We start from the raw sequence: 20,604 nt of genomic DNA on the forward strand, positions 1-20,604 counted from the left end.
CTCGATCTTCTGCGCCCACGGGCGAGGGGTCGCGCTTGACACCAAGCCGGGTTCCACTTCGGGAGACAGAGACAGCGATGGTAGCGAGAGAGGCCCCGCATGGCCGGAAGTCACTCCCCACAGCGCTGGGCCGGGAGCGCTGGCAACCAGGCCGGGCTACGGGCGCTCTGACGTCACTGGGCGCGACGCCCCGCGCCGGGACTACGGATCCCAGAAGGTCGCGCGCGGGCCCCCGCCAGTCAGGTGGGCACCAGGTCCTGGCCGTGGCGAAAGTACCGGCGGAGCCGGAGACCCGCTGCCGGAGACGCCGCCTCGCGATCACCGCGCGGGCGGGACCGGGCGGCCGGCGTCATGACCCTGTTTCACTTCGGGAACTGCTTCGCTCTCGCTTACTTCCCCTACTTCATCACCTACAAGTGCAGCGGCCTGTGAGTGCGGGAAGGGCGCAGGGCGGAGAGGGCGCGGGGCCCGGGCCGATCCTCACCTCCCGCTTCTCCAGGTCCGAGTACAACGCCTTCTGGAAATGCGTCCAGGCTGGAGTCACCTACCTCTTTGTCCAACTCTGCAAGGTAAGGGCCGCCGGACTCCACGTGTTCTGGCCCCCAGGCTCTGCAGACCCAGGGACCCGCCCCCGTTGCGTATCCCCCGCCACGGTGGGAACGCCCTCGGGACTCCGCATAGGGAGGCGTCAGGATACCTAGAAAGGATGGACTTTAAAAAGGGCACGACCTGAGAAGAGGCCTAAAAGCAACTTTTGCGTCACACTTAGTAAAACTGAGAAAACGTCAGTAGTGTGGTTGGCTAAGAGGTGTTTTCTTTTGGTGCGATTAAGAGTGATTACTGATTCCCTACATGCTGTTAACACTGCCCAAGGAGCAGCACCTTCAGACCTGACTCAGATGCCCTGTGATCACCCAGAACTCAAACTTCCAGCCCCCTCGGGGACCCGGGTACCTATCCTCTATTTCCTCCATTCCTGTAATCTTGCCACCATCTGGTGGTTCCTCTTCCAGATGGGTCCCCAGAACCTGTCCTGCCCTCCTCATACCCACGAACTTCCCACAAATCCCACGTGGTTTATCTTGATCCCCTCACCTTGAAGTGACCTCTTTCTGCTTTCTGTTCTCAGATGCTGTTCTTGGCCACTTTCTTTCCCACCTGGGAAGGCGGCATCTATGACTTCATTGGGGTGAGAGGGGCCAGGGAAGGGCAGGGAGTGCAGGAGTGGGGCTCCCTGTCCCCTGTGCTTACTTAAGCCTCAACCTGACCCGCAGGAGTTCATGAAGGCCAGCGTGGATGTGGCAGACCTGATAGGTCTAAACCTTGTCATGTCCCGGAATGCCGGCAAGGGGGAGTACAAGATCATGGTTGCCGCCCTGGGCTGGGCCACCGCCGAGCTTATTATGTCCCGGTGCGTGCAGCAGCCTGGAGCCCAGACACCTGAGAAGGAACACCTGGGTTCCACGGGGGTGCTGGAGGGGCAGGGGCTCAGAGCCTGGTACTGAAGGTGTCTGGGTACTGGAGAATCCCATCCTTTGCCTTCCTCAGCTGCATTCCCCTATGGGTCGGAGCCCGGGGCATTGAGTTTGACTGGAAGTACATCCAGATGAGCATAGACTCCAACATCAGTCTGGTAGGCACTCCTGCTCTCCCACACACACATTTCTGCTGGCGGCCATACTCCTACCGAGGCCTGGCCCCGACTTTCCGCCTCCCTCCAGGTCCATTACATCGTCGCATCTGCTCAGGTCTGGATGATAACACGCTATGATCTGTACCACACCTTCCGGCCGGCTGTCCTCCTGCTGATGTTCCTCAGTGTCTACAAGGCCTTCGTTATGGAGTGAGCTGGGTGGGGTTTAGGGCTGGGTCCAAAGTGGGGTGGGTTATCTAGTCTTCCCTCCCTCATTGTGACATTTTCCTGCAGGACCTTCGTCCACCTCTGCTCACTGGGCAGCTGGACAGCCCTACTGGCCCGAGCAGTGGTAACGGGGCTGCTGGCCCTCAGCACCTTGGCCCTGTATGTCGCCGTTGTCAATGTGCACTCCTAGGCTTGGTGTCTCAGATATTGATGTACCCTTTCCCTGCCTCGCTTCAGGTTTTAGTGAAGTAAATAGTATTTGGAAAGTTGCTTCTGCCTCCATTTCTCTCTCTTGGGAACTGTCTCCCAATACCGTGCCCACCTGGGTCCCAGAGGCCCTGGTTCTGGCTCAGGAGCCAGGTAGACAAGCTGGAAGCTAGCCAGTCACTGACTTGTCCCATATCCTGTTCCTCAGGCTCCTAGTTTGCCAGGAGTAGACAATGTTTGGATGATCTTTGAGCAGTGGCAGAGGCCAGGGCCCTCAGGGAACAGGTGATAGAGGGGAGCTAGAATCCAAGAGAAGGCCCTTGGGGGCTCTTCCTCTCCTCACAGCCTCAACCTGGGCCTCCCCACATGGGCCCTTCCCAGGCTGGTTACCTCCGAGGCTCCTGGCCCCAGTGTCCTCCTCCAGTCCATCCTCTGTATGGCAGCCAGGGGATCTATCTGAAACCCATCTAACCGGGTCATCCTCCCGCTTGCAACCACTTGCAGCCCCTTGTCATACAGCGGACAGTCCAATTGCTCGGCCTTTGGTTTTATCCAACCAGCAAAACCAGCTTTTCTGAAACTGCTCCCTAGAATAATTTGCCCAGCCAGATTCTTAACATCGTTCAAGCCATGGGGTCAGCATGAGGCTGGGGGGAGAGTTGTGACTGTGAGCTCCTCAGTTCTATAGCCCTCAGATCAGATCCCAGCCTGAGCCTTCTCAGGGTGGAGTGGAGAGACAGCTGCAGCCAAGGAGCAGAGCAGTGGGGCCCCCAGCTTCGACATTGTCCTGGATGCCCCCCTCCACCCTCAGCCTTCCTTGGTCCACTGAAGCCAGCTCCCCGCCTCTCTCTGAGGGGGATGTGTCAGAAGTTTTGAATGTCATGTTTAAGCTCCACTTTGATGCACACCTTCCCCACTCAGGAAGATGCTCCCCAGCCCTGACGTTCCCAGTGGAGTGCCCCAGGGAGTAGGTTAGGGCAGTTGCCCCTCCTCTTCCTCTAGGCTGTTGAGGTTCCATATGATTTTTTTCTTTTTTTTTTTTTTTTTTTTTGAGACAGAGTCTCGCTCTGTCGCCCAGGCTGGGGTGCAGTGGCGCAATCTCGACTCACTGCAAGCTCCGCCTCCCAGGTTCACGCCATTCTCCTGCCTCAGCCTCCCGAGTAGCTGGGACTACAGGCGCCCGCCACCGCGCCCGGCTAGGTGTAATTTCTAGTAGAGACGGGGTTTCACCGTGTTAGCCAGGATGGTCTCGATCTCCTGACCTTGTGATCCGCCCGCCTTGGCCTCCCAAAGTGCTGGGATTACGGGTATGAGCCACCGCGCCCGGCCCATGATTTTTTTTTAAGGTTAGGCCTAGGAAAGCTCGCTATGACCATCTCAGTGTTTCTGGAGGGAGCATTTGCCCTCAGACAGAGCAGCTGCCATCTAGGCCCATTCTTTCTCATTGTTTGGAGTAAAGACAGGGTCCACGGGTGTCTTGGGAGCTGGGAATGATTGATTGCCTTGACTTAGATGTGGAAACGAAGTAGATAGGGCAGTCTATCTGGGTGGACTTGTGACAAGGTCACTTTCTCCCACACTTCCATGCCCCACATAGCTCTTCACACATATTGAGACAAGTGTAGGTTGCAAAAATTACCAGCTGGAATAATCCCAGCTTACATGGGGTTCAGGGAGAGAGACTGGAGTGGTAAGGGCTGAGTTGGCAGAAGATGGTGAAGCCTGGGCAATTGGACTGTGGGGATCCAGGCTGCAGGTGATCAGGGTTATGATGGGAAAACATTGGGTTATGGGGATCCAGAGGAGCCGCCTGGCCTGCCGTGGAAGCAGTGCGGGCTTCCCTGAGCAGAGGACGTGAGCTGAGACCTAAAGAATGAGTGATTGGGGCAAGGCAGAGGTAATGGTCTTGAGGTCAGAGAGGGGGCCTGTTTTTCCCAAGGGAACATCACTGGTTGGAATGAGTTCAAGGAGGCTTGTGAGACTACAGAAGCTGGCAGGGGTCAGATCACAGAAGGCTTTGGGAACCATGGAGAGCTCTAGGCAGAGGAAGGACAAGGTCAGATTTGGCTTTAGGAAGCTCTGCATGGCTGTTGTCTGGAGTGGGAAGGCTGAGGCCAGGAGGCCAGGGCTGGACGAGCAGGGCTGGTGGGGTTAGGGTAGGGACTGGAAGCCAAGCGAAGGTGTTGGTGATCAGTGGGCTGTGTGTATTTCTTTACCGGCAGGGGGCGCCGTGGGGTGGTAACAGGTAAGGGAGGAGCAAAGAGTTCCAGGATAACTGGAGTTTGGGGCCTGTAAGCCCAAGGGTTTACCACGTTTCCAAGGGAGAAGGGACCACACTGATGAGACAGTGGGACTATCAGATTGGGTCAGTGCATGGGTACAGGTATGGGGGGTAGGGAGGATGATGAAGAGACCAGTGTAGGTCACCTCTGACACTGGGGGAAGCTGGGGACAGATGTGGACCTCACGGCAGAAACAACTGAAGCCATGGGGGTCTGGGGGGCTGTGGTCACGAGGAAGGAGAAGCCCAGGACCTAGCCAGAGAAAGCTACATAAGAAAGAGGAAGAGAAGTGAACAGAGGGGCTGGGAAAGGAGCAGCAGAGGTGGGAGGTGGGGGGATGGGGTTAACCTTTCAGGTGAGGGGTGTGAGGAGGGCACTTCCAGGAGTTGTTCAGGAACTGGCCATTTCTGGGACAGAGGAGTAAGCAGGTAGGCTCAGAGAGGAGACACCGGTGGGGGGTGGGGGATGCTTGATGTGGAAATGACTTGGGCCCCCTTGTGTCTGGGAGCCCCCAGGAGGGAGAAGGGTGCTAAGAACAGAGAAAGCCCAGAGGTGATGGGGGGTGCCTGTGGTCATGGCCCAGCTTGCCTTTAGATGCCATGACCCTGGGCAAAGAAATAGGAATCATTTCCCCAAGGCAGGTTTAATGAGCACCTACTATGTGCCAGGCTGTGTCCTAGGCACTGAAGGTATAGGTGTAGGACTGTGGAAGATCATAAGTACTAATGAGAGACGCTGAGGACAGCGTCTGGCACCGGATACAGCACAGTCAGCGTGAGCTGGTTTTATTACCATCGCCCAGGACACAAGCATGTCTTTAACGAAGGGCCCCTGGGCAGCCCTCCTGCCTGGACTGGAGTCCTGAGGACAGAAACACCCTCCAGGAGCGGCCAGCTGTACTCCCTGTCAGAGCCCCACCGCCACCGCAGGTGGGGGCTTTCCCAAGGCCAGCTCAGAGGACTGCCCAGGTGCTGCTGCTCCAGGAGGTGCAAACTTGGGGATGGGGGAGGGGAGTGGGCAGGTCCCTCCAAATGTGGGGTGCCGTGGGCTGCAGAAGCAGATACTGGTGGGGCTGGGACTCTTGGTTGCTCAGATGACTTGGTGGCTGGCTGTCTAGAGGCTCCCACGAGCCCCGCCCCCACCTGCTGTGGCAGTTGCAGGGATGCTTGAAGGCTGCTGTCCCTCTAATAGTAGAGTTCCTGGTCCCACCAGCCTGGGAGAGAGAGGGAGAAAGGAGACTCAGTGCTGGGGGTGCCACTTAGGCAGGGCCAGGGGCTGAGAGGTCAGAGATTGGTGCTGGTTGCTATGGAGGGTCAAGGGCTTGGAGGCCAAGTGTTGAGGATCAAAGGTGGGTGCAGCTGCTCGAGGCCCCCGCCCCCAGGCCCTCAGTCTCCACACTCACTCCCTGGGCAACAGCGAACTCCAAGCTTCCGGATCTCATCATAGACAAAGATGAGGATGCCGTAGGGCAGGGGGACCAGCCACCACTGGAACCTGAAGGCACATGGCAAGGTGAAGGCCATCCCAGGCCTGTGCCCCACAGCCCCCTCCCTCTCCTGACCCCTCACAGCCTCTCACCGAATGGGCATGAAGTTGAAGATGTTGGGCATCCCGGGGCAGTAGCACAGGAAGCAGCCGATGCAGACCTGGAACACGATGGCGATCACCAGGATCTTATTCCTGGGGGTGGGCAGGATAGGACAGGCCATTAGGAATTGGGGACGTGATGCAAATCAGGATACTGTGCGTCAAAGTAGGTCAGATGTCAGCAGCAGCAGGAAGGTGTTCTACACACTGAACACTGGAGTGGCCCAGGCCTCTCAGCACCACCCCTTTAGTGAAATGAGGGGGCTGTAGCGGGGAGCTGCTGGTCAGTTAGAAAAGTTTTTTGGCATGTCAGCATCTGGCACCGGCACCCGCTAGCATTTGCCGGCTGTTCTAAACCACAGTCAGGATCTGATGGGAGTTGGGACCAGGGGTTGGAGGGCAGGAATGGGGCCCGCCAGGGACACCTGAAGAAGCCTTGCTGGAAGGCGGAGAGGCGGCGCGTCTTGCGGATGAGGACGTCGGCGATCTGGCACACCTCGATGCTGATGAAGAACACGGTATAGCAGGTGTACTGCTGGTACAGGCGCTGCCCGAATGTCTGCAGGCCAGGGGCAAACGGAAACAGCCTGAGTCCAGCCTGAGTCCCGGCGGAGAGCCTCTGCAGCCTACCGGGCATAGGGTCCCAGGGCCGTGAACCCCTAAATGCTCTCTCTGCCTTGCATCAGAGGGTGGGAGGTGGGGGGAAGGTGAGAGGCAGAGTCTGTCAGGTGTGCAGGACCCCAAACTGGGGCCCAGAAACCTCAGCCTAGCAGAGCTTGGATGACAGTGCCCGGGAAAACAGTAGGCTGGGCCGACTGCTTTCGTAGTGGAAGGGGGGAGGCACCCAAAAGAAAGGGCCTGGGAAAGGGGAATTGAAATCCTCAGATGGGATTTGCAAAGTCCAGTGACTCCAGGGGCCAGGCGGATGGCAAAAATAGGTAAGGCAGGCACCGCGGGCCTTTGGGGAACAGAGGGCACGTGCCCAATTTAAAGGGGGCAGCCACTATGCAGCCCATTTCTTCAACACAGCTACTTCTTTTTTTTTTTTTCTGAGATGGAGTCTCGCTCCATCACCCAGGCTGGAGTGCACTGGTGCGATCTTAGCTCACTGCAACCTCCAAATCCCAGGTTCAGGAGGTTCTCCTGCCTTAGCCTCCCAAGTAGCTGGAATTACAAGCATGCGCCACCATGCCTGGCAACACAGCTCCTTCTAATACCAGCTAACTGTGGGGATCCCCGACTGCTCCAGGTACCGAGTGTTGCACCCGCATTAGCTCATTTAATCCTCTGGGTAACCCTAGGAGGTAGATCAATGGTGCTGGAACTTGAACATGCATGAGAATCCCAGCAAGGGCTCCCAGAGGGCTGGGATAGAGCCTGAGAATTTGTGTTTCAAACAAGTTCCCAGGTGATGCTGATGCTGCTGGTCTGGGAACAAACTGAAAACCACTGAGGTAGACTTTGGTATTCTCTCCACTTTGCAGGTGAAAAAACAGGCACAGCAAGGCAAAGCAACCTGCCCAGGGTTACACAGCTTGTGAGGAGCAGTACCAGACCATGAGTCCAAGCGGTCTGGCTTCAATGTCTATCTTAACCATGACAGAAAATGTTTAAGGGAAATATCCTCGTCCGTATGGAACTCTGCAGGTGGACTAAACACATCTGCTGGCCAAATCTAGCCTCACTGTGCTCCACACCTTCATTAAAATGGGCCACATGTGCAAATACCCTGTGGGAGTGATGCTGTAGGGAAAATAGCAGAATAGAGGCCTGGTTCCATGTCTGAGATGATGCATTAGTGTCAGGGCGGAGACACCCATCTGCAGCTGCCATCATCAGTAGCAGGAGTTTGCAGCTGGAGATGGTGGGAAAGGCCCTGGCCCCCAGAACTGGCAGGGAGTCTGGGTGTCCAGGATGCTCTGGCTGAACTCAGTCACATGTGGAGGAACAAGTGGGCTGCACGTAAGGCAAGTGGCCCTGGGAAGGAGGGAGCCCAGGGATGGGAGGGGGTGGGGCGAGGCTCACCCACTCCTGGCCGTAGCTGTCCTGCAGATCTTGTAGGTGGTGGTCCTCCCACTGCGCCCGTAGCCCCACACACAGCAGTGGGAACCAGCCCTCCTGGGCCATGGCCGTGAAGTAGTCAGTGAAGCCAGCAAAGGACTGAATGGCACCTGGAGAGAGGCAAGGGGACACAGGGAGACAGAGATGGACACAGAGACAGGGACATGGGAAGAGAGGGACATGGAGAGACAGGGACACAGATACACAAAGGTCAAGGACACACAGAGACGGACACGGGAAGAGAGACAAGGACATGAAGAGACAGGGACACAGATACACAAAGAAGGTCAAGGACACAGAGACAGAGACGCAGAAACAGACACAGAGGCAGAGAGAGACAGAAGCAGGGACAGAGAGAAAAAGACACATCCAGGACCGAAAAAGACAGAGGCAGAGAGAGACAGAAGCAGGGACAGAGAGAAAAAGACACATCCAGGACCGAAAAAGACAGAAACAGGCAATGACTCAGAGACAGGGTCATGGAGAGCAAGGTCAGAGACAGAGCAGGGATACAGTGGAACCAGAGAGATCGTCACAGATAGAGACACGGAGGACAATGGAGACCCAGGACCAAATGCAGACACCGAGGTCCGGAACCAGCCACAGCCCAAGGCAGAGCCTGGGGCAGGCAACCTGCCCAGCGCAGAGCCCCCCACCTCCAGGCTCCCTGGCCCATGGGCACCCACCAATCTGGAAGTAGGAGTAGGCAGCCAGAGGCTCGTTGACCAATCTGTCGCGCTTTGGGTTGCGTGGACGCAGGTGCATGATGTCGCTCTCGGCTTTTTCATACGCCAGGGACACAGATGGGAACTGGCCAGGAGTGGAAGGAACTGGGACTGAGGGTTTGGCTGGGCCCCTGTCCCCTCCACTCTAGGTCCCCCTTCCCCTACTTGTGGGCAGGAACAGGACTGAGGTTAGCAGGCAGGACCTGCAGGGACAGCACAGCCACACCAGCCTGGACAGCCTGGGCCCCACTGGCCCCTGGGTGTTGGCATCCTGGTGTCCATCTTCATAAGAACATCTACTTTTATCTTCTCCCTCTGTCTCCCTCTCTCTTTTTCTGTTCCTCACTCTGTCTGTTTCTCTGTCCCTGTCTCTGGTGTAACTCTCTTGTGACTGTATCTCTGCTTTTGTGCATTTCTGCGTTACTCCTTATCTCTGTGTATCTTCAGTCTCTTGGTGTCACCGTGCCCCCTTATCTGCTTGTGCCTAGAGTGGCAGCAGAGCATACTGACCACGACCACAGGCTGTGGGACCTGTGACTGCCCGGACTCAAGGCACAGCCAGGCCACTTATTTGCCCAGTGACCTAGGACAAGCCACTCTACCTGTCTATGCCTCGAAGAGCTCATCAGTAAAGTAGGGGTGATAGTAACAAAACTCATAGCGTGGTTATGAGTACAATATTAAGGAAATGATTGTGTGTCTGGCCCAGAAAAAGCACTATGTAAATGTTACCGAATAAATACCTGTCCACCCAGCCATACCTCTGTCTGCATTCATGACTGTATCTGTGGCTCTTTTCTATCTGTCTGCCATGGGGTCTATCTGAGGGCGTTTACTTGTCCATGTCTGTTTAGGGGCACGTGTCTGTGATTCAGGTTTGGCTAGATACCTATTCTGTTTCCATCTCTGTCTGAGTATCTGTATCTGAGTCCCCATGTGTGCATGTCGGCCCGGGCCTACCTGAGTGTCCGCCTGTGTGTGCATGGCTGTAGGTCTGTCCATTTAGGTCTGTCCACCTGCCTGCCACCCGTGTGTCCTGCACTGGCTGTCATTGCACACACAGGTCTTGTCTGTCACTCTGTGCCCAAGAGTGTCTGTGGTGGTCTCTGTCCCTCCTGTCCATCTGTGGGCAAGTATCTCTGGGCACCCTGTGGATGGGTACCCTGGGCTATGGACTCACAATGTCAGTGCAGAGTTCAATGAAGAGGATGGTGATGCACCCAAGGGGCAGGGGCACACTGACGGTGATGTAGATGAGGTAGGGTGTCAGCTCCGGGATGTTCTTGGTCAACGTGTAGGCAATAGACTTCTTCAGGTTGTCAAAGATCAGTCGACCTGTGGGGTCGGGCAGGCACCTCAGCCTCCTCACAGCCCTCTCCCTCCTGTGCCCACACCGCCTACCCCCTCCCTGGCCTGGCCCGGACCCTGCTCCACGCCTGTCACAATGGAGGCGAAGTTGTCATCCAGCAGGATCATGTCAGCTGCATTTTTGGCAGCATCCGAGCCAGCAATGCCCATGGCTACTCCGATGTCTGCCTTCTTCAGAGCTGGGGAGTCATTCACACCATCCCCTGTGACGGCCACAATCGCACCCTGCAGGCAGTGGGTGCAGGCGGGTGGGCGGGTGGTCAGTGAGAGGCCGGCCCAGGACCAGCCCCGCCCCTCTGCCCACCTGCCGCCCTCATCAGCAGGGCTCACCAGCCGCTGGCAGCTCTCCACGATCACCAGCTTCTGCTGGGGGCTGGTGCGCGCAAACACCATCTCAGGGTGGGTGCGCAGGGCTTCGACCAGCTCTGATGGGTCCATGTCCTTCAGCTGCATGCCATTGATCACACAGGCACGGGCGTCCCTGGGGAGGAGATGGGAAGACCTCACTAGGATCTTAGTCTGTGCCAGATGTGGGGAGAACCCCGGGAGTCTGGGGGGGACTTACTTGTGATTAACCTGGTCCACGGGCACACGGAGGCGGGCAGCGATGTCCTCCACTGTCTCGCTGCCTTCCGAGATGATGCCCACACTGGCTGCAATGGCCTTAGCGGTGATAGGGTGGTCACCCGTCACCATGATCACCTGTAGGTGGAACCAGCGGATCCCTGACCCCTTCAGATCAGCCCAATCCCCCTGTCCTCCCTGGGAGACATCTGCTGATACACGTGTTCATTTACTTGACCAAACGTGACCACCTGCTACATGTCTGGGATATAGCAGAGACAAAAGAGACAAAAATCCACGTCCTTGAGGAGCTGACATTCTAGTGGGGGTGACAGAAAATAAAGAAATGAATTATATAGAATGCTACAAGGTGGGAAAAACATATTAAGCTTGGTGGAGAAAATGGTGACTCGATTTTAAGTGTACCCAGGGAAGGGCTTATTGAGAAGGTGACATCTGAGCAGAGACCTGTAAGAGGCGAGAGAGTTGGCCACGTGGAAAGCTGGGGGAAGAGTGCTCCTGGCAGAGGGAACAGCAGGTGCAAAGGCCCCGAGGTGAGGACAGGCCCAAACTGTCGGAGGAACAGCAGGGAGGACAGCATAACTGCAGAGGAGTGAACAAGGAAAGAGGGCCAAGGAACGAGCTTAGAAAGGTAACAAGGCCCTGATCTAACAGGGCCTTAGAGACATGGGAAGGGCTTGGGCACTGCCTGCCTGGCCTTGGCTTTCCCACCCTTGTTTTGTGTTTGGGGAACCATTCCTCTCCCCTAGACCATCGGTTGCAGTGAGGTCCCTGGCTAAGACTGGGCAAGAAAGCCCAGACCTGGCCAATCAAGGTCTTCCATCCCCCAGCCACAGTGACTGGCTCAGGGATGAATGAGTGACCCAATCTGGTGCTACTGAAAAAGAGGCACTCTCTTTTTGTGGGGTGGCTAAACAGGTGGGAGTTAAGTTCAAGCTGCTTGAGCAGGGGTGTGTGTGTCCCCAAGTGGAGGGAGTGCTTGCAAATAAAGCCAGCAGAGAGAAGAGCAGAGCTGAGACATGGAGAAAGGAAAATTCCTAATGACACTGAGCTCCTGGATCCAGCTATACCTGAAGCTTAATTCCCCAGAATTTTTCAGTATCATAAAACAATGCATTTTTGCTCAAGCCAGTTTCAGGTGGGTTTGTCATGGGGTTCTTCAACCCAAATCCCGCTGCCATCTTCTGTCCTCACCCCACTTGTTCCTCCCCACAGTGGCATACCCGGATGCCTGCCGTGCGACACTTGAGCACAGCATCAGGGACAGTGGCCCGGGGTGGGTCAATCATGGATACAAGTCCCGCAAAGCAGAGGCCGCTAGATGGAAAGTTCATGTCCTCCACGTCGAAGGCATAGCCGGGTGGGTAGTCCTTCTCATTCAGGTAGAGCTGGCAAAAGCCTGGCCGGAAACGGTGAAGTCAGGGAGGAGCCCTGGGCAGACCCTTCCTTAGCAGGGCCAGGAAATGAGTAAAATAACCAGGCCCCTTGCACCAAACACCTATGGATGCCTGACCCTGTGCTGACCCCTTCACTCACATTATCTGAATCTACCCTCACAACCACCCTGTGAGGCCCATTCTCATCTTACAGATGAGGAAACTGAGGCTCAGAGAGGGGACATTTCTTGCCAGAGGTCACACAGCAAGTAAAAGGGCCAGAATTGGACCACAGATCTGTTTTCTAGGGTAGAGGCAGGGAAGTTTAAGGCGTCAGGACAAAAATTGGGAGAGGTCAGAGGTCAGGATAAGGATGAAAAGTCCAGGTGAGGACTGGGGTCAAGATAGAAAGTGAGGACAGACAGGGGTCAGGACTGGTACAAGGAAAGTCAAGGGTGAGGCTGTGGACTAGGACAGATCAGCCAGCAGCCAGGGATGAGGACGGTCAGGGCGGGGCCTGGAGGGGTGGGCAGGGTCTGTGCTAGCTCCTCTTCCCACCTAGAGTCTCCTCCCCTGCCCAGGGATCTCACCGAGCACGCGTTCGCCCAGGCCTCCCAGGCTGAGGTAGGCGGTCTGGAAGGCCTCGCGCCACTGCTCGTCCAGCGGCAGTTCCTGGCCCTTGATAAGGATGGAGCTGCAGCGCTCCAGCACGCGCTCGGGGGCGCCCTTCATCACCAGCAAGTGTCGCGGGTCCCGCGGATCCTCCAGCGTATGGATGGACAGCTGTGGGCGGGGAGGGGCGGGGATGTGGGCGGGGGAACAGGGCGGGCCTGAGGAGAGGGGCGGGGCCGAGAGCTCGGTGCGGCTCCTGAGAGCTGCGGGGAAGGGTGAAGGTGGAAGATGTGGGCTTGTGTAGAGAGGTCCTTCGTAGAAGGTGAGCGTTAAGGCGGGGCTAGGCGCATATTTGGGGTCCTGGGCGCAGGGAATGAACAGAATTAGGGTGCGGAGTTGCAGGCTGGGGGCGGAATTTGGAGAGCGAGGTGCTCCTCATGGAGAGTACCGACGAGGAGAAGCTGTGGGCGGGGCTGGGTGATGAGCGGGACCTTGCCTCTGGTGGGCGGGGCCATAGGCAGACCGGGAGATGGGGTGGGGTTTGGCTGCGGAGAGAGGAAGCTGCGAGCGAGGCCCCGCGTGGCCCGCCTAATGTGGGTGTGGCCTGGGGCTGGGCCCGAGGTGGGCGGGACCAGGCCGTGGGCGGGGCCGGCTGCGCACCTGGAACTTGTTGGTGGAGTTGAAGGGGATCTCGCAGACTTTTGGGAAGCGGTCACGGTAGCCCATGGCGTTGCCCAGCGTCAGCTCCGAGAACTTGAGCAGCGCCGTCTCCGACGCGTCTCCGATCACGATGCGCTGGAAGCGGGGGCCGGTGTCAGGGGCGAAGCCGGCTACACTTGCCTCCCGGGATTCCCTGGGGGCCCCCTGGCTCTCACCTTGGGCACGGGCACTGCATCCTGGCCGGACTTGAAGGCAGCGCGGTTGCACAGGGTGAGCACCCGGCACAGCGCCCGCCATGTCTCCGAGGACTGGTCAAACGTCTGCCCTGCAGACCAGGTGTCCAGGCTGGGTCCCGCATGGCGGCTCTCCCGGACCAGAACAGAGCCCCCTCCTCCTAGGCTCATGTCGCGTGCCCCCTCCCCAGACCTGGGTGGGATTGGGTTCCACCCAACCCTGAGGGACCCAACCCCAGGATGACCCTTCCCTCTACACCCAGTAGCGAGTCTCCTTTGAGACCTGGAGCCGAGCCGCCCTGCCTTCGTACAAAGCCCTCCCTACCCCCCTAGCCCCCTTCAGGTCTCCACCATCCACCAGATCCTGCCCTGGCGCCTGTGCCCTCCCTGCCCCACACCTGACTGGTCTTCTGTGGTGTCAGCTGTGTGGATGTGGTTGTCAAACCACAGATGGGACACAGTCATGCGGTTCTGAGTGAGAGTCCCTGTCTTGTCTGAGCAGATCACTGAGGTGGAGCCCAATGTCTCCACCGCCTCCAAGTTCTTGACCACGCAGTTCTTACTGGCCAGGCGCTTGGCTGTCAGGGACAGGCAGACCTGGGGAAGGGGTGAGCACCACAGGCTAGGGATCCACCCTTGCTTCCAGTCCTCTTCCCCGCCTCACAGAACCTGGAAGGCTTTACCCCAGCCGCGGGGCTGCGTGTGCAACGTGCTTCTGCAAAAACCAGGTGTTTGTTTCTTGGCCCCAGCTTTTGTGGAGCCTGTGCTTTGTTTGAGACTCCTTCCCCAGTCTGCCCAGATACAGTAGCCAGGCCCCTCTCTGAGCTGTCCCAGCCGAGATTCTGAAAATTCTCTTCACACAATCAAAATGAGAAGAGGAACCTTCCCCACACCTTCCCCGGGGTTGGTCTGGGGCTGGGTGCTGACTGTGGAAGGCCCTGTGACATGCTGGCTGCCTGCACAGGACCTCAGCCTCTTCCGGTTAAGGACCTGGCCTCATCGTCTCTGTGCCCTCAATGTGTGGCAGGCTTGCATCGGGATGCACTTGCTGAATGAGTGGATGATGGGAAGGTGGGAGAGTGGATGGGAGCTGAGTGAACAGATGGACAGGCAGGGAGGTGATGGGGGGAGTGTGGAGGAAAGAACAGATGGTTGGGTAGGCCCCTCAGCTCCCTGCATTCCCGCCTGCCCCCACTCACTGTGACAGTGGCCAGCAGCCCCTCAGGCACATAGGCCACCACGATGGCCATGAAGAAGACCATGGCCCGCAGGAAGGTGTAGCCAATGCACATGGCCACGATAAAAAACGTGGCACCGAAAAGAATGGCCAGGCCCGCGATGATGTCCACAAAATGCTCGATCTCGATAGCGATGGGCGTCTTCTCATTTTCCACCCCCGATGCCAGCGACGCGATGCGCCCAATGATGGTGCGGTCGCCTGTGTTCACCACCAGGCCCTGCGCGGTGCCTGCAGGGGGGCCAAGGAGTGACTCAGGGATAGGGGGCAGCAGTGGGGTGTGCACTGCTGTGTGAGCTGACAGTCAGTCACCGCCAGTGGAAGATGTGACCTGGGGAGAAGGGAGCGACAGTGGGAGACAGAGAAGCAGTGTGCCCCGGGAGGTGGCAGTCATGCAGGGGAGAGACAGGGAGACAGAAGCCCCCTGTCCTAGAAGGTAGCAGGAGAGGGACCGGTGGAGGCAGCAGTTACTGGGCAGGCAGGCCCAGTAGACAGACCCTCCAGGCACATGGTAGAGAAGAAGGCGATGTTGCGGGTCTCCAAGGGGCTCTCGTGCGTGCACTCGGGTGAGCGGGTCTGCGGCTCGGACTCCCCCGTCAGTGAGGAGTTGTCCACCTTGCAGCCCTGGGCCGCCAGGATGCGGATGTCAGCGGGCACTCTGTCCCCGCCTTTCATCTCCACCAGGTCGCCCACCACCAGCTGGTCGGCGTTGATCTGGAACTTGTCTCCATCGCGAATGACAGTGGCTTGCTGCGGGGCAGGGATGCCAAAGTTGAGGTGGACTTAGGGGGTGGGAGCTGCTGCACATGGGGAGGTAGAGGATGGAGAGAACTGAGACCCATGGGGAAAGATGGAAGCCACGGATGAGGGGCAGGTTGGGCCTGATGGGAGGAGGCTACCCGAGCAGTCTGGAGTCTCTGGGATCTGGAGTGGTTGAGTGCTGGGGAACCCACCTGTGGCACAAGGTTCTTAAAGCTGGCGATGATGTTGGTGCTCTTGAATTCCTGGTAGTAGCCAAAGCAGCCAGTGACGACAACCACAGCAATAAGAGCGATTGCCAGGTACAGCTGGGGACAGGGACAGGGCTGGAGTTATTCAGAGGGGCTGGAAGCTGCCTACCTGAGGCCACCCACCTGCTCCCTGGTGCCCTGGTGTTCTTGGTTTTCCCCATGCTTTTCCCTGCCTACTAGGAAGCTCATGCACCATTCCCTGTAGCCTTTAGCCCCCTTCCCGCGTCCCTCATACCCCACACTCGGCCTGCCCTGTCTTCTCAGTGTCTTGTGTTCCTGTGTATATTTCATATCCTCTGGCCCTGAATCCTCGATCTTCCGTGTCCCCATATCTGTGACTTGTGCCCCAAATCACTGTGTGCCTTGGTCTGACACGTTCCCTTCTCCTGTGTCCCCAAGCCTTGCATTCCCCATGTCCACTGTCCCATGTCTCCTCCTGTCCCCATGGCCTGTATTCCCTGTGTCTCCAGTTTCACATCCTGGATTTTCCATAATCTGCTGCCACATTTGTGTCCCCTGGGCCCCCTTTTCCCTGCGTCCTCACATCCCCATCCCTGCATGTGCTGTAGACCTTGTGCGTCATGGTTTGTGTCCTCCGTGGCCATGGCCCCCGTGTTCCAGCTCCCCAGTCACTGTGTCCCGTGTCTCCCATGTCTGCGTATCTCCAAGTTCCCATCCTGTGTCCCATGACCATGACTTTTCGAGCCTCTGTCTGATGTCACATGTCCCTGAGTCCCCATGTCCCTTGCCCTGATCTCTGCCATATGTCCAATGTCCCTTGCCCTACACCTCCATTTCCTCTCTGTCTCTGTGCTTCTATGTCTCATGTTTTGTGTCTCTCCATGTGCTGTGTCCTGAGGCTTGTATCCCTGCCGTGGTGTCCCATGTCTGAGTCCCAGAGTCTCCTGTTCCCCATGCCCCAGTCTGTCCTGTGTCTGCACTGCATGTCCTCTGCTTCCAAGTCCCACCTCTTTTTTTTCTTTAAGTCATAGTCTCACTCTGTCACCCAGGCTGGAGTGGCAGTGGCACGGTCTCGGCTCACTGCATCCTCCACCTCCCGGGTTCAAATGATTCTCCAAGGCCAGGAGTGGTGGCTCAAGCCTGTAATCCCAGCACTTTGGGAGGCCGAGACGGGCGGATCACGAGGTCAGGAGATCGAGACCATCCTGGCTAACACGGTAAAACCCCGTCTCTACTAAAAAATACAAATATCTAGCCAGGCGAGGTGGCGAGCACCTGTAGTCCCAGCTACTCGGGAGGCTGAGGCAGGAGAATGGTGGGAACCCAGGAGGCAGAGCTTGCAGTGAGCTGAGATCCGGCCACTGCAGTCCAGCCTGGGTGACAGAGCAAGACTCCGTCTCAAAAAACAAACAAACAAAAAATGATTCTCCTGCCTGAGCCTCCCGAGTAACTGGGATTGCAGGTGCCCGCCACCATGCCTGACTAATTTTTGTAATTTTAGTAGAGATGGGGTTTTGCCATGTTGGCCAGGCTGGTCTCGAACTCCTGACCTCAGGTGATCTGCCTGCCTCAGCCTCCCAAAGTGCTGGGATTACAGGCGTGAACCACGCTCCTGGCCTCCAAGTCCCATCTCTTATGTATTGCATTGCCATACTCTTTATGCCCCCAACTATGTCCCGATACCTGAGACTCACCCCAGTGTCCCTGTGTCCTTGAGTCTGCCCCATCCATATCCCAATGTCCTCCACCCACCGTGACCCCTGTCTTGAGACTGCCTTTCATGTTCCTCTATCCCCATCCTCCTCTGCCCCTCTTGTCCCAAGTCCCATTCTCAGTGTACTCCTTTCCCAGGTCCCCATGTCCCAATCCTGCCCCCGCAACATGACTCACATTGTCGTCGGTGGTGAGGTCCCCCTCACTGGCCTGGATGGCAAAGGCGATGAGGCAGATGGCGGCAGCCACCCACATGAGGCACTGCAGGCCCCCAGCCAGCTGCCTCGCGAACTTGACATACTCTGGGGTGCCCCGTGGTGGCCGCAGCGCGTTGGGCCCGTCCCGCAGCAGCAGCTCAGCAGCCAGGCTCGCAGACAGGCCCTAGGACAGAGGGGTAGGGCGAGGTGGTGCTGGGGGCTTTCCTCCACATGCACACCCTGAAGGAAGCCCCCTGCCTCGGTTTCACTTCCCCAGCTCGGTCTGTCCTGCTCCTTCTCATCTCTTTGTCTCTTGGTTCCTGCCCACCCCCCCTCCCCCGTCTCTCCCTCCCTCCTTCATCTTTCCCTTTGTCTGTCTCTCCTCACTCACCTTTCTGTGTGTCTCTCTCCTGCTGCTCTCTCCGTATTTGTCTCTGCCTTTTCTGTGTTGCTATCTCTTTTCATCTACTCTTCTCTCCATCTCTGTGTCTAACCCTTTCTCTCGAATGCTTTCTCTCTTCTCTCCCTCTCCCTCTCTCCATCTCCCTCCCTGTCTCTTTCCTTCTCTCCCTCTCTCCCTCTTTCTCCCCTCTCCATCTCCTTCCCTCTCTCCTTCCCTCCCTCCCTCCTTCCCTCTCTCCCTCTCTCCATATCTTCCTCTCTCCATCTCTCCCTTTCCCTCTCCCTCTCTCTCTCCCTCCCTCTCTCCATCTCTCCATATCTTCCTGTCTTCATCTCTCCCTTTCCCTCTCTCTCCCTCTCTCCCTTTCCCTCTCTCTCTCCCTCTCTCCCTCTCTCCATCTCCCTCCTTCCATCTCCTTCTCCCTCCCTCTCTCCCCCTCCCCTCTCTGTACCCTCCCAGTCTCCAGCTCACCTTGGTGGCACTGGTCTGGTATTTCTGTTCCAGCTCCGCCACTGATAGCTGGTGGTCATTCTGTGTGGTGGGGTGGGGCAGGATGCTTGTTCTGGGCTCTCCTGGCCCCCTCCCTGCCCACTTGTGTGGTTACCAGCCCACCCTCCAGCTCGCGGCCCTCCCCAGCCAGAGCTCACAATCTCCATCTCCTTCTTCATGTTCTCCAGCTTCTCCTTCCTCTTGCCGCCCCCGCCACCCGCCTTCTTCTTCTTGCTCATCTTGGCAGCCATGTCCCCGCCAGGGCCAGGACCCAGCTCCACCGAGTAGAGCTCGTAGTTCTCCTGGGGATGGATGGGATGGAGGGAGGGAGGCCTCAGATTCCACTGCAACCCCTGTCCCCACCACACCCCAGACTCCTGGGCCCCACTCACGGCCTTCCCCATGGTGCCCGGTGCCTGTGCTCCCACCCGACAGAGCCTGGGCCCGGACCAGTCCTGATATACTCGGGGAGGGCGGGAGGTGGAGCAGAACCGCCCGACCACAGCTGATTACAGGGCTCCTTGGGGCGACCTCTAGGCCTGGGTGCCTTAGGCATTCCCTCCTGGGCTGCTCCCCCCGCCCAGATCCCCCCATGTCAACCTGCCCTGAGATCGGGGAGCCCCTGGGAACAGCCCCGGCAACAAGAAGAGCAAACATATGGTTTGCTCCAGTGGGCATTGTGCTGAGGGCTTCTGCGTGCTAACTTATTTAACCTTCCAATAACCCTTTCAGGGGACAAGACCCCTTACAGATGGGGAAACTGAGGCATGGAGGGGTTGAGTCACTCTCATATGGCTCCATCACAGGCTAGGATGTAATGGAGTGAGAACCAGATCGGCTGGCTGCAGAGTGTCCTCTTTCAGTTTAAATAGCACGTGCCTGAAGAGGCATGGAAGAGGAGGGTGCTCCCACACTTTTTTTTTTTTAATTTGAGTCTCACTCTGTCACCCAGGCTGGAGTGCAATGGTGCAATCTCGGCTCACTGCAACCTCTGCCTCCCGGGTTCAAGCGATTCTCCTGCCTCAGCCTCCTGAGTAGCTGGGATTACAGGTGCACACCACCACACCTGGCTAATTTTTGTACTTTTAGTAGAGACAGGGTTTCACCATGTTGGCCAGGCTGGTCTCAAACTCCTGACCTCAGGTGAACCACCCGCCTTAGCTTCCCAAAGTGCTGGAATTACAGGCAGAAGCCACCACACCCTGCCATGCTTACAACACTCTCTATGGTGGCTGAATGTTTACTGAATTCTGACTATTCACTATGGGCTGGGTATGCTCTGTGTGTCACTGGAATGGTTTCCTTAGCATCTAACAGCAGCCCTATAAAGCGATGTTCTCTTAGCCCCTACCAGGGACTTTGCAGAAGATTTCAACATCTAAGAATTAGGGACAGGGTTCCAGCCCAGGCTTGACCCCAGAGCCTGGCTCTTGTATGGCACCACCAATGGAAAAAACCGAACTTCACCACAGCAGCACCGTACACATGCCATGTTCTGCACGTGTGACCTCACGGGTCTTTGCAAAAAAACCCTGTACAGGCGGCACTATCATTCTTGTCGTGCAGAGGGGGAAACTGAGGCTCAGAGGGACTCACATATCCAGCTAGAGCCTTTACAGCTCTCAACCATTCCCTGTCCCTACCCCAGATGGGGAAACCAAGGTGCAACGTGGGGAAAGGATGTGTCCGAGGGTCTTGGCTTGAGCTTGGTGTTTGGTGACAGATGCCAGGAAGCCTGGGGACTCCCTCCTCATCCCTCAGGTAGGGACCTCCATGGGCAGTAGTGAGGGGCTAGGCCAGTGGAATGGTGGGGACCTTGGTATGTTACGGGGTGGGCATGTCTCCAGGAGCAGGTGAGGGTGCACCTGATAAGATAACTGCGCTGCTGGCAATGTCCTTCTCCGCTGGGGCAGGTCAACTGGGAAACTCAAAGTTGCTGGGCAGCCGGAGCTCCTCCCCGCACCCACATGGCTGGTCATCCCCAGCCTGCTAGAAGAAACCTCCAAAGAGGAGGTGGCGTGGGGCCGCACACTGTCT

General features: G+C 57.3%; 3 protein-coding genes across 3 annotated transcripts; 1 reads left to right on the forward strand and 2 right to left on the reverse strand.

The window, feature by feature from the left end:
• The first annotated feature begins 184 nt into the window (after positions 1-184).
• TMEM147 (transmembrane protein 147) lies at positions 185-2,131 on the forward strand. The gene is made up of 7 exons (XM_017847587.1): positions 185-428; positions 500-569; positions 1,130-1,189; positions 1,275-1,411; positions 1,549-1,633; positions 1,722-1,843; positions 1,928-2,131. Exons 1-7 carry the CDS (start codon positions 352-354, stop codon positions 2,049-2,051), a joined length of 675 nt encoding a protein of 224 aa, XP_017703076.1. The 5' UTR covers positions 185-351; the 3' UTR covers positions 2,052-2,131.
• A 2,978-nt stretch (positions 2,132-5,109) lies between these two features.
• ATP4A (ATPase H+/K+ transporting subunit alpha) lies at positions 5,110-15,087 on the reverse strand. The gene is made up of 16 exons (XM_017847588.1): positions 14,757-15,087; positions 13,956-14,154; positions 13,540-13,649; positions 13,325-13,459; positions 12,643-12,835; positions 11,900-12,075; positions 10,657-10,793; positions 10,422-10,572; positions 10,148-10,316; positions 9,904-10,058; positions 8,685-8,808; positions 7,963-8,108; positions 6,363-6,496; positions 5,929-6,030; positions 5,753-5,844; positions 5,110-5,563 (listed from the first exon to the last, which is right to left on the reverse strand). Exons 1-16 carry the CDS (start codon positions 14,847-14,849, stop codon positions 5,535-5,537), a joined length of 2,145 nt encoding a protein of 714 aa, XP_017703077.1. The 5' UTR covers positions 14,850-15,087; the 3' UTR covers positions 5,110-5,534.
• On the reverse strand, positions 15,070-18,971 carry LOC108512305 (potassium-transporting ATPase alpha chain 1-like). The gene is made up of 6 exons (XM_017847520.1): positions 18,960-18,971; positions 18,726-18,869; positions 18,550-18,609; positions 17,656-17,859; positions 15,748-15,861; positions 15,070-15,544 (listed from the first exon to the last, which is right to left on the reverse strand). Exons 1-6 carry the CDS (start codon positions 18,969-18,971, stop codon positions 15,224-15,226), a joined length of 855 nt encoding a protein of 284 aa, XP_017703009.1. The 3' UTR covers positions 15,070-15,223.
• Positions 18,972-20,604: the final 1,633 nt, after the last annotated feature.

This window comes from Rhinopithecus bieti, unplaced genomic scaffold (assembly GCF_001698545.2).
Source record: "Rhinopithecus bieti isolate Rb0 unplaced genomic scaffold, ASM169854v2 scaffold_28066, whole genome shotgun sequence".
Lineage (NCBI taxonomy): Eukaryota > Metazoa > Chordata > Mammalia > Primates > Cercopithecidae > Rhinopithecus > Rhinopithecus bieti.